This window comes from Procambarus clarkii, chromosome 50, assembly GCF_040958095.1.
Source record: "Procambarus clarkii isolate CNS0578487 chromosome 50, FALCON_Pclarkii_2.0, whole genome shotgun sequence".
Classification (NCBI taxonomy): Eukaryota; Metazoa; Arthropoda; class Malacostraca; order Decapoda; family Cambaridae; genus Procambarus; species Procambarus clarkii.
Window position 1 is genome coordinate 17,597,819 of NC_091199.1, and position 12,883 is coordinate 17,610,701.

The 12,883-nt window shown below is 41.4% G+C and overlaps 1 protein-coding gene across 1 annotated transcript in view; it reads right to left on the reverse strand.

The window, feature by feature from the left end:
* The window catches only part of LOC123772735 (uro-adherence factor A-like), a 50,278-nt gene that overhangs the window by 14,080 nt on the left and 23,315 nt on the right, over nt 1-12,883 (reverse strand). Inside the window, exon 4 of the mRNA XM_069303687.1 lies at nt 7,095-7,281. Within this exon, the coding sequence (XP_069159788.1) occupies nt 7,095-7,281 (187 nt within the window). The remainder of the gene's footprint in view (nt 1-7,094; nt 7,282-12,883) is intronic.

Below are 12,883 nucleotides of genomic sequence, written 5' to 3' on the forward strand. Positions count from 1 at the left end.
TCACACAATACAACAACAACACGATAATAAATTGATCAAAGTTGTAAATAATGATGACCTTAAGGAATGACACTATTTGCCCACCACTCAGTACTGAAAGATTCAGTTACTACCTCAATAAAGATAGTGTTTAACTGCAGTGCTGAGGTCAAACAGAATAGTGTCTCATTGAAAGACCGCCTTTAAACTAGCCCAAGCCTAACACAAACGCTTTATGATGTGTTGTTAAAATTCTGCATAGGGACTTATACATACACCTGCCTGACAGCTGAGTAGACAGCACTTTGGATTCATAGTGCTGAGGTTCCAGGTTCGATCCCTGGTGGAGGCAGAGACAAATGGGCAATATGTTTCTCTTACCTTGATGCCCCTGTTACCTAGCAGTAAATAGGTACCTGGGAGTTAGACAGCTGCTACGGGCTGCTTCCTGGGGGTGTGTGTAACAAAAAGGAGGCCTGGTTGAGGACCGGGCCGTGGGGATGCTAAGCCCTGAAATCATCTCAAGATAATCTCAAGATACACGACTTACATAACTAAGGCATTCCTTATGGTAGGTCTCCAAGAAGAAGACCGAAATTAAACAAAGATCCTATGGATAAAGGATCCTAGTGATCCAAACAGTGAAATAATCACATATAGGTTTGCAGCAGTTTTATTTAGAGCTACTTCTTCACCGTTTCTGCTTCAAGCAACCTTAGATATGCATTTGAAGAAGTCCAAGCCCGCAAAAAAACGTAAATTAGCAACAACCTGTATGTGGACAACTTCCAAGGAACCACAAGCAGTGGAAAGGAACTGCTGTCTATATATAATGAGGCCAATCTAGAGTTGTTGGAAGCAAATATGCCTCTCCAGTCATGGGCCGCCAATAATAAATGCTTAAATCAATTGATCGAATAAGAATTTCCCATATTAATTAAAGGGAAGTTGTTGATGTAAGAATGCTGGCAGGTGAAAATAGTTTGGGATGATCCACTAACAAATGCCCTATAAGAAAAGTGGCAGCAATTTACTGTGGATCTAAGTATCCTAGAATCTATCAAGTTTCCTGATAACACTATAGTGGCAAATCAGCCTACGGTACTGTAGGCTATTTAGTGACAGATGAACAGGCAAATCTGCTCACTTCAATGACTAGGGTGGCACCATTGAAGAGACAGTCATTGCCATAACTAGAGTTAACTGCCCTACCTGTTAAGAGTAAGGCTGGCTCATTACCTGACCAAAACCTTAAGTAATATTCACTTTAAAGAAACAGTGGTCTGGTCAGACAATGAGGCAGTTCTACAATGGGTGAGAAATAACAATAGTAAAACTCCTTATGTGAGCAATTGTGTGAAGGAGATAAGAGAGTTGTCAGCTGGGTACAAATTCAGACATGTTCCTACAAAAGAGAATCATGCTACCTACCTCTCCAGAGACCTGATTTAAGGCAAATAGCCACAACCAAGATCTGGTTATATGGACCTCAGTGGCTAGTCAGTGACCAAGGCCTGAACAAAAAAAAAGCCACTGTGACCAATGTTACTGCTCACACCAAGAAACCAGAACCAACATGGACTTTGGTAATTGATCGTACTCAGTACTGTGACCGCCGTAAATTAACTGGAGTCACTCATAGGGTGTTTAATGTCCTGAGCAACATAGGAATAAAGCACAAATTCCCTTGCACTCTAAAATACTGGGTGAAAACAACCCAAACTGAAATGGACAAAGAGGATTTTGAAAACCTTCCTTTAAAAACTATTAATGATCTGGGGTCTCTGGATTGACCCAGACAATTATAACCTATTACGGTGTATCATTTACAGCATGCCACTGTAGCTGAAGAAGTGGAACACCCATTGTTTCTCCCCCATAACCACAGAGTAAGCAGTCTATTAGAAGCAGTCTCCGTGGTGTAGTGGTAAGACACTCGCCTGGCGTTCCACGAGCGCTATGTCAAGGGTTCGTATCCTGGCCAGGGAGGATTTACTGGGCGCAATTCCTTAACTGTAGCCTCTGTTTAAACGCAACAGTAAAATGTGTACTTGGATGAAAAAACGATTCTACGCGGCAGGGGGATCGTATTCCAGGGACCTGCCCGAAACGCTACGCGTACTGGTGGCTGTACAAGAATGTAACAACTCTTGTATATATCTCAAAAAAAAAAAATTACATATACGCAAATATTGCAATCTGCATGGTGGGGTTCTAGATACCCGTCACCTCATTGAGACAGTACTTTTGGCTTCCATAAGGTGACAGACTGTAAAGAACATACTAAAATCCTATGTGGTCTGCCGGAGATACAACACTCGGGTGTGTTGACCAGACCACACACTAGAAATTGAAGGGACGACGACGTTTCGGTCCGTCCTGGACCATTCTCAAGTCGATTGTCAAGTCACAATCGACTTGAGAATGGTCCAGGACGGACCGAAACGTCGTCGTCCCTTCAATTTCTAGTGTGTGGTCTGGTCAACATACTTCAGCCACGTTATTGTGACTCATCGCCTGCACTCGGGTGTGTCTTTATCAGGACCTCCACTACTCCAGGACCTCCACTACTCCAGGACCTCCACTACTCCAGGACCTCCACTACTCCAGGACCTCCACTACTCCCTAAGGAACGAGTGTCCACCTTCTCCTTTTCAGACCACTAGTGTAGACTACACAGGAACCATAACCCTAACAGGCACTAATGACATACATCTGTCTATTCACCTGGCCTACAACAAGATGGGGGGGGGGGGGTTTACACCTGAAGTGACAACGGACATGAGTGTCAAAGCATTCATACAGGCTTTTTGCAGGTTTGCTGCCTGTCAGTCCTACCCCAAGTTGACGATCTCAGACAATGGGTCCAACTTGGTGACAGGGAAAGTAAGCCTGAGGGAGGTCTGGAATCACTCAGTAGTATGTAACGCCCTCATACAGCAACAGTACCACTGGATGTAACGCCCTCATACAGCAACAGTACCACTGGATGTAACGCCCTCATACAGCAACAGTACCACTGGATGTAACGCCCTCATACAGCAACAGTACCACTGGATGTAACGCTCTCATACAGCAACAGTACCACTGGATGTAACGCTCTCATACAGCAACAGTACCACTGGATGTAACGCCCTCATACAGCAACAGTACCACTGGATGTAACGCCCTCATACAGCAACAGTACCACTGGATGTAACGCCCTCATACAGCAACAGTACCACTGGATGTAACGCCCTCATACAGCAACAGTACCACTGGATGTAACGCCCTCATACAGCAACAGTACCACTGGATGTAACGCCCTCATACAGCAACAGTACCACTGGATGTAACGCCCTCATACAGCAACAGTACCACTGGATGTAACGCCCTCATACAGCAACAGTACCACTGGATGTAACGCCCTCATACAGCAACAGTACCACTGGATGTAACGCCCTCATACAGCAACAGTACCACTGGATGTAACGCCCTCATACAGCAACAGTACCACTGGATGTAACGCCCTCATACAGCAACAGTACCATTGGATGTAACGCCCTCATACAGCAACAGTACCACTGGATGTAACGCCCTCATACAGCAACAGTACCACTGGAAATTATACCTCCCAGAGCACTGTGGTACGGAGGCTTCTACGAGCAGATGGTGGGGACAGTGAAGCACTGTCCTAGCCTTTAAACCGCAAAACATCGTATATATATATACAATTGAGGGTGCCGCACACGATTTAAATGTCTCGCGGCTTCACATCAGCTTCCTCAGGGCTCTAGTAAACAGACATCCCTTAAAAAATTGTGGGTAACATTCCCGGGTGCGAGGGCCTAAGTACTGAGTGAGTAACCAAGGCTGGCGCACGCAGCATGAGCTAACAGCATTGCTGTTCAGCATGTGACCACAGCATAGCATAAAATGTCAAAATATGTGTAACTGCTATTATTTAGCGATGATAGTATTACAGAAGACCCCCTGACTATGATAAAAATGACCAGAATTCTGGTAATAGCAGGATTGTGGTGATAATTAGCAATTTGCATAGTATGGTGGGAAGAGTAATTTTGGCGAGGGAAAGGGGTAGTGTCGTCTGTTGACTCTGTGTGGCAACCTGTTATTGTCTGGACTCACCATACCAGCTTAGAGGTTCACTATGGTGAACACAAATGTAAATACTTAAATATGAAGTGTGTATTTAGTGTAATAACAGCAAAGGAAGTATGTTGGGAGGAGCCATGTTGGTGAGGGAGGTGGCATCGTCTGTTAGCTGCTGTCACTTGCCATGCAGTTTTTTTGCGGCCACAAAGTTGTTTGGACACTATACCAGCTTAGTTGTACAGTTATGGTGAACAAAACATGTAGATACTTATATATAACATGTGTATATAGCGTAAAAACAGCACAAAGAGTATGGTAGGAGAAGGAATGTTAGTGAGGTAGGGAGGTAACATCAGCTGACTGTGTGGCCACCTCTGTTATTGGCTGAACTCACCATACCAACTTAGTGGTTCATTATCGTCAAAAAACATGCAGATACATATATATAACATGTGTATATAGTGTAATAATAGCAAAACTATTTGTTTATTGTTTTATTTGCATAATAATTGAATCACTAGTATGCATACCATACTTTTGAGTATAGCGATGGTGCACACATTTTATTATATAAATATATCACACTATACACTATAGAATAATATTACTGCAAAAAATAAATAAAAAAATCAGAGATTGAAATAATTAGGTAATAATATCTTTGTGGCAGCTTCTGCCTGACAGCACGGGTGGAGCTGACCGCCTCCACGCATACTCTATCAATGTCTCAGTTTTGTCAGACTTCTTCGTCCTATTGCGGGCAAAATATGTCACCTATGATATTTTTTCCATGGTTAGGGAACACAAAGATCACTTTTATATGACGATTTTTTTTTTTGACATTTTTGTATTTCTTGCGCACAGCAATGTTGAAGGCTATTATTAGCTGAACAGCAAGGGGGCTAAGCAAGACCCTGCACCACCAAAAATTCTTTCTTCAGGAGTTCCAAACCGTTGTCACAGAAATTGAATCTTGGGTCAATAACCGACCACCGATGTACCTCTCTGACGATCACTCGCAATGTGAGCCATTAGGTTCGTCTCATATCATGTATGGAGGACTTCTTACTCCTTTAGCATCCCTCACTGACGAGAGACCCGAAGATCCTTTGTATGCCAGAGAGAGCGACTTGGTTCAGAGTTATAAACATCTGTCCAGAGTAATTAGATGGTGGAATGATGTCTAGACTCGAGAATACCAAACTGGTCTGAGGATGTATCACTATGGGTCAAACAACCCCTATAATAAAATTTAATTGCAGTCTGATGATGTTGTTCTGGTGGACAGTGATGGTCCACGCTCAGAGTGGACCATCTAGACCCTCTAGGCCGTATAGTCCATCCAGACAGCCAGGGAATCTTGAGGATAGTGAAAGTAAAGTGTAGAGGCACCACTAGTCTCAAGACATTAGAGAAATTGGTTCATTTGGAGCTAGCAGAAAATGAAGTCTCCCAGTGACTCTCCACCCCTGCGGCTCCAGTACGGAACATCCGTCCTGAAAGAACTGTTGGAGAACAGTGCAAATTAAAAATTAAACAATATTATAATAAAATTCTGACAGAGTAATGAAGTGTTCGTCAATCCTAAATAGTGGACTCAGACCTGTATTCCACTTCCCCCCCTGAATTATGTCGGAAATTCCCATCACATAAATAACTTCTAGTGCACCAAGCGTAAATGCTGTTATATCATTAGCATAGTAATCAAAATTTACCTTAGTCAATCAGACAATGAAATCTGTGTGTCATGAAGAAAATGTGAATTTGCCATGCCACCTGATCTCTAATTTCCTATAAAACGTACACTAAATAATCATTAAACTAACAATCTGGAGAACAATATAGATAAAAAAGTGTTCCCCAAGGCTGAACATAATTAAATCACCAATAAAATAAGCTCTTTTATCCTTTGGTCCATAAATGGTCAAGAACTTAACCGAGCAAGAGACGCGCCTTGCTCAGGGTGGGTGAGCAAGACAAGCAGAAGAAATCTTCCTACTAGTCACATTGCTGAAGACGTCAGAGTCTAGAAACCTACAGCAAGGCTTGGCTGTACCAACAGTACAATGGGGAGTACCACCGTTTGGTTTATATATTTAATAAGTTATACCAGGCCTTGTATATTTATTATATAATTTGTTACACAAAAGGTGCAGCCACCCGGATTGGGTAAGAATCCACCTATACTCCAAAACTGTTCTCACGATATAACTGCCTTATACTTGTTACTGTGTATTACTATGTAAATATTCGGCAGGTGACATTGAAAGGAGAGGAGTATTGGTAACAGCATAACTGGTTTTCATAAGTCGCACACTGACGCTCCCAGCCACATGGCCAGCGAGGGTTGATCACTTGATCAGGCTGTGTCCGTTACCTTGAACCAGACTACTTCTACTAGATCAGCTAAGAATAGCTAATTTGATTATTTATCAGTTTTCGTAATAGTAGAATAACAATTAGTAGTAATTTTATATCAATCGATTAATTTCGATTAAGCTATTATAAACCCCCCAACTTGTGAAGAGAATCCACTAACAGGACAATTATAAATATACATTACCTTTACTTAGAAGAATAAATCAATAATAAATTAAATAGAAATAATAAAATAAAATAAATATTAATAATTATTAAGTAAATAAATAAACTCATGCTAGTAAGTTTTCTCCACAATACGATAAACTATGGATGCTGCAAACATTTCTATCTCTCCCTCGCCTGTCTCCCACACCTTCCTTGACCACTGTTCCTGCCATACCCAACATACTTGCTTCATGGAAGGCCATGAGGAAGCTGTGGATGATGTGGGTGTAGGGCGCGTCTCTGGGAGCATACCATACCTGACACACTCACCCCATGGAAGGCCAGGAGGAAGCTGTGGATGATGTGGGTGTAGGGCGCGTCTCTGGGAGCATACCATACCTGACACACTCACCCCATGGAAGGCCAGGAGGAAGCTGTGGATGATGTGGGTGTAGGGCGCGTCTCTGGGAGCGTACCATACCTGACACACTTACCCCATGGAAGGCCAGGAGGAAGCGGTCGATGATGTGGGTGTAGGGTGCATCTCTGGGGGCGTACCAGACCGCGTACCCGGGCTGGACTGGGCGTTTGGCCACATAGAGCGGCGACCACCCGTCGTCTCTCGTGTAGTTCTCGGCCAATGCCATCCTCAGGAAGGCGCCCTCGAAAATGTATGCCTCGCTGACAGAACAAAGTTGATCAGATGCAGAAAATGTCTTCACAAATACAGAATGGTAAAGATGGTGTTAGATTTTTGGAACAAATTACCGAGAAATGAAAATGTAGTGGGTTCACAACATTGTTTTAAGCATAGCTTATATATATTAAAAATAATAATAATACTATCCACTCAATTTAACGGCCTATCTAGGGCTGAACCCTGTTTGTTATTTCCAGAGCTCCGGTATTTCCGAAGTTAAGTCGGGTCGGGTAATTTTTCAAGTAACATTCAGGTAAGATATATTTTATACTGTATAACCAAAATTAAATAAAGTTTATTGTGTATTTGCGTTCCAATTTAGTGCCACGCCGACGATTAAGCCAGCTGTTGGCTGCTGCATGATGCGTGAACACGCTCTGATCAAGTCCAGATGGGTGGGAAAAAATTGGTTCATTTCTTTGTATTGCAAACTATTTCATGTATCAATCAGTGATTGTTAATATTTTCTCAATAAAATTTTAAAGATATGTTTTGTTTTAACCTGTACAGTGCAGGTAATATATTTTTAATGTTAAGACACAGGCTGTGGCGGCCAGGCCATACAATGGCGATCGAGCCTTGTCACTAACTGAGAGCTAGCCAAGACAAAATATTTTGAGTTCACCTTTTCTCTGCTAATGATAGAATATACATTTGCAGAGACTAATATGTAGCTTTTGTTGAAAAAAAAAATGTTGTAATACTGTAATAAAATTGGTAAATTGACTTAATTTTAATGAAACTGAAGATTACGTCATCCTCTGCAGTGCTTGATTTATATTGTTCAGTACTGTATACAGGGAACATACAGAATGTATACTTATTTTCAGTCATTCACTTCACACAAAAGCTAGACTTACTACTAATTCACATGAGTTCTAATTCTAATTCACAATTGAAAATTATTTCTACTGTATATTTACATTGTACAGTATCTTTTTGTCAAGGCTTAAATAATCATTAACACTGAAAATACTGTACTCTATCAACACTTTTTACACTAATTTATATGCCTTTCAATCATATTTTATACCATTAGCGGATGCTCCACGACTTGTCGATGGGAATTCAGCATTGGCGGATGCAGCATGACTTGTTGAGCATTCGTTGCCGGCGGAGGCTGCACGACTTGTTGAGCATTCGTTGCCGGCGGAGGCTGCACGACTTGTTGAGCATTCGTTGCCGGCGGAGGCTGCACGACTTGTTGAGCATTCGTTGCCGGCGGAGGCTGCACGACTTGTTGATGCTGAATTCAGCATCGGAAATTACCTTCAAGTTTGAAGTTAGCCGCGCAAGTTCACAGTAAACAATGCGGACACATGGCCCGAAGCAGTACATTCTAGGTCCGTGGGAAAAAAAATACCAAGTGCCTATACTATAAAAGGTATTTAATAAGAAAACAAAGAATTTTGCTACAATTGTTTCAAAATATTTTATTAATAATAATTTAAAATTTTCTTCATTAAACTGAATCATTTTAAAAGAAAGTTAAGATTTAATATACGACTCTGGACGATCGTGGTCAGTGGCCCGGTCTCCATGTGAGGGGCCGCCAATGCCAAAACAAACCCAATACTGACCTTCGGTAATATTGACCGCCAGACTGGTATACGAGGCTCCAGATACCGGTCTCCCAAACCGGTCGTTATTACCGGCAGATCGGTATTAAAGAGGCCGTTAAATTGAATGGATACTGGTAGTAATAATAATCTATATAAATTTAAATGGAAATGTTCGTTTGTGCATAACCGCTAATCTCCGAAAGTTCTTCACCGATTGCTTTGAAGTTTTCACACAATATACCATTCGCATCCGGCCAGGTTTTTATATACAACCCGTTCTCGCAAATTTAATAAGTCAATATTGACTTATTAAATATGTGCATAGGTGACATACTTAACATAATAGATACCCTTAAAAAGATTCATAGAAAACACCGACCTTACCTAACCTTGTTAGTATCTTAAGATAAGCATCTTATTGCTTCGTAATTACAATTATTACCTAACCTATAATAGGTATAGGTTAAGTAATAATTGTAATTACGAAGCAATAAGATGCTTATCTTAAGATGTTAGCAAGGTTAGGTAAAGTCGGTGTTTTCTATGAATCTTTTTAGGGGTATCTATTATGTTTAGTATATCACCTATGCACGTAGTTAATAAGTCAATATTGACTTTACGAATTTGCGAGAACGGGTTGTTATATACATACTATGTAGATGTCACGTCTGTGACGATAAGAAAACATGCTTTTTCTGAAAAACTGTGTTTTTCATGTGAGGGAAATCTTCTAAACCTGTTCCCGAACGCTTTGAAATTTTGACACAACGTTGCATTAGAATAGGCGCGTCGTTTTATATATCTACTATATACATGCCTCACCTGTGACAGGAAAAACATCCTTTTGTTGAAAAAAAGCGCTATCTGTTGGACGTAAGCAACACACACTGTAATATCCGAATGTTCTTCACGGATTACTTTGAAATTTTGACACAATGTTGCATTTGAATAGGCATGTCTTTTTATATACATACTTTATAGATGCCACCACTGTGACAGGTAAAAACATGAGATTTTGAAAAACAGCGCCATCTGTGTCACATAATAGCAACATGCACGCTATACTAAATATGTCACGAATTCCATTTCAATGTTTCTGATTGCATTGATAAATTTTATTTTCATAGATTTCGATTTATTATATTTTGTATTGAATTCTTTTGTGTGACATTGTGGTAGAATTTAGCTGTGTTGTTTACCATACCGATCATTTTGTAAGTATAAGTATAGATGCCACACCTGTGACAGGTAAAACTATGCTTTTCTTGAAAACAGTGCCATCTGTTGTGTGTAAGACCAACACACATGCTATACTAAATATGATACAATTCCATTTCAATGTTTCTAATTGCATTGAAAAATTTAATTTTCATAGTTTTTTATTTATTTTCACTTTGATTTAATTATTTTGAGTGAATTCCGTTGGAATTGAGCTGTGTTGTTTACCATACCGTTCATTTCGTGGGTATAGTTTTTTTTTTTATTTTTTAATATTTTCATTTCATATTTTAACTGTTTTTTTTTATATTTCAGTGATGGGAACATCAGATCACTTGATGTTCCCAATTTTCTGATGGGAACATCAGACCATTTGGGAAGGCATCGGACGGAGTGGAAAATAACGGTGATGACTAGGGGTCGGAAGTGAGAGATGGTGGAGAAGTAGAGGGGACAAGGGAGGAGGTAATGGTGGGGAAGGACGAGAGGACGGGGGAGTTTGGAATGGTGGGAACGAGGGGATAGGGGAATGGAGAATGGTGGGGAGGACAAAGGGACAGGGGAGTGGGGCAAGGTGGGAAGGAAGAGAGGATGGTGGAGTGGGGAATGGCAGGGAGAACGAGGGGGACGGTGGAGTGGGGAATGGTTGGGAGGACTGAGGGACAGGGAAGGTTGCTGTGGCTCAGCAATGCACATGCATTGCTGAGCCACAGCAACGCATGGCCGGGTACTGCTAGTATAGGATAAAAACCCACACTTGTGTATTTGTGGAATTAATGTAAGCGAATTTACACCAAGTTTTTCGCACTCTCCTGAGTGCTTTATCAAAGTCTGAATGTGTGATTAGGACGAGACTTACATCTTAACGTCTAATGAGGTTACCATCATGGGTCCAGTCCTCTTATATGCCAGGGTGAATATACACAGGTGTAGCATATTAAAATGATGGGACTACACGATGTATATACAGATGAAAGAGTACAGCACTTCCTTCCACCCTGGCAGATAGTACCTTTTGACATCCTGACCCCTGAATACCCCACCAAGAAACTAATCACAAACAACCCTCATGCTCAGCTTGCTGCTAAATTAAGCACCATAGAACACATACACAATATACATGCTGAAAACAACATAGCACAGACCATATACACTGACGGATCACTCAATACAACTACAGGGAGGGCAGGAAGTACTGTTATTGCTCATCAACCCGATGGCAGCACAATTCAAAGGAATATCCGAATTAGTAACTGGGCGTCCACAATGCAAGCCGAGTTGGTAGCAATACTGGTAGCACTCGAAATTATTGACAACACTGAAGTAGACAGCTTAATTATTTCCGACTCCCTTTCCTCACTACGAGTAATAAACAGTTTGCAATCAAGTAATAACGTGCTTTAGTTGGAAGCTAGACCTAGATATATAAGAATACTTAGCAAGAGGGTAAATATAAAAATGTTGTGGATTCCTTCTCACATTGGCCTGCAGGAACATGACAAAGTTGACGCCCTTGCTAAGGCTACAGTAAATAAAGACAGTATTGAACGGAATCTTGAGTTATCAAATAGGTCCCTTAAAAGTGTCATTAGACGAGAACTTCTGAATGGATTTGAAGAAAGTAGAACAGTGCAAAAAGGAACAAGCAGGTCCATTGTTCATCACAATGAAATGTGTGAAGTAAAACATGTTTATGGGGCAAGTAGCAAAGTCAGTAGACTAACAGATGTTGTCACAGCTCGTATAAGACTTGGCTACAAGTATCTCTGGCAGTTCGGCTTGTATAGGGATCTAGATGAAGTAAAGTGTAAAGTGTGTGGACAAAGACAGGGACACACACTCGAACACTATATCTTGGATTGTAGTAAAATTGAGCCATTTAGAGATAAATCTAAGCTCACTCTGTATGATATTGCAACCTATCTTATTACCATGGATAAATTACCTGAAATCCTTGCACTGTATCCATATTTCGCTCCCAGTAGATAAACGACATATGAGATTCAGAAACAAGTAGTGTATTGTGAGGACTAATAATAAACAGCAGCTCCCCTATGACTCTGTAATATCTCCATTGGTCAAACTATTATGTATTAGCGATAAGACCAACCATTAATGTATAATGACTTACTGTAAATATATAGCTCTTGAAATAGCACTTTCTCTGTAACTAGCTGACATTGTAGTTATAAGGTGTGAAGGTTAGATGAAATTGTTTATGAAATAATTTCCGTTGAGGTCGGGTAAAGACCTTATGTGCCCTCTGTAATGCTTTTTGCGCTACCGCTCACAAGATGGGTATTGGGTGCACAATAAACTAGCCGCCTCCAGCCGCAACATTCAAATCAAATCAAGATGTAGCAAGGGAAGTGGTGTGTGGCAGGGTGAACACACACAGGTGTAGCAAGGGAAGTGGTGTGTGGCAGGGTGAACACACACAAGTGTAGCAAGGGAAGTGGTGTGTGGCAGGGTGAACACACACAGGTGTAGCAAAGGAAGTAGTGTGTGGCAGGGTGAACACACACAGGTGTAGCAAGGGAAGTGGTGTGTGGCAGGGTGAACACACACAGGTGTAGCAAGGGAAGTGGTGTGTGGCAGGGTGAACACACACAGGTGTAGCAAGGGAAGTGGTGTGTGGCAGGGTGAACACACACAGGTGTAGCAAGGGAAGTGGTGTGTGGCAGGGTGAACACACACAGGTGTAGCAAGGGAAGTGGTGTGTGGCAGGGTGAACACACACAGGTGTAGCAAGGGAAGTGGTATGTGGCAGGGTGAACACACACAGGTGTAGCAAGGAAAGTGG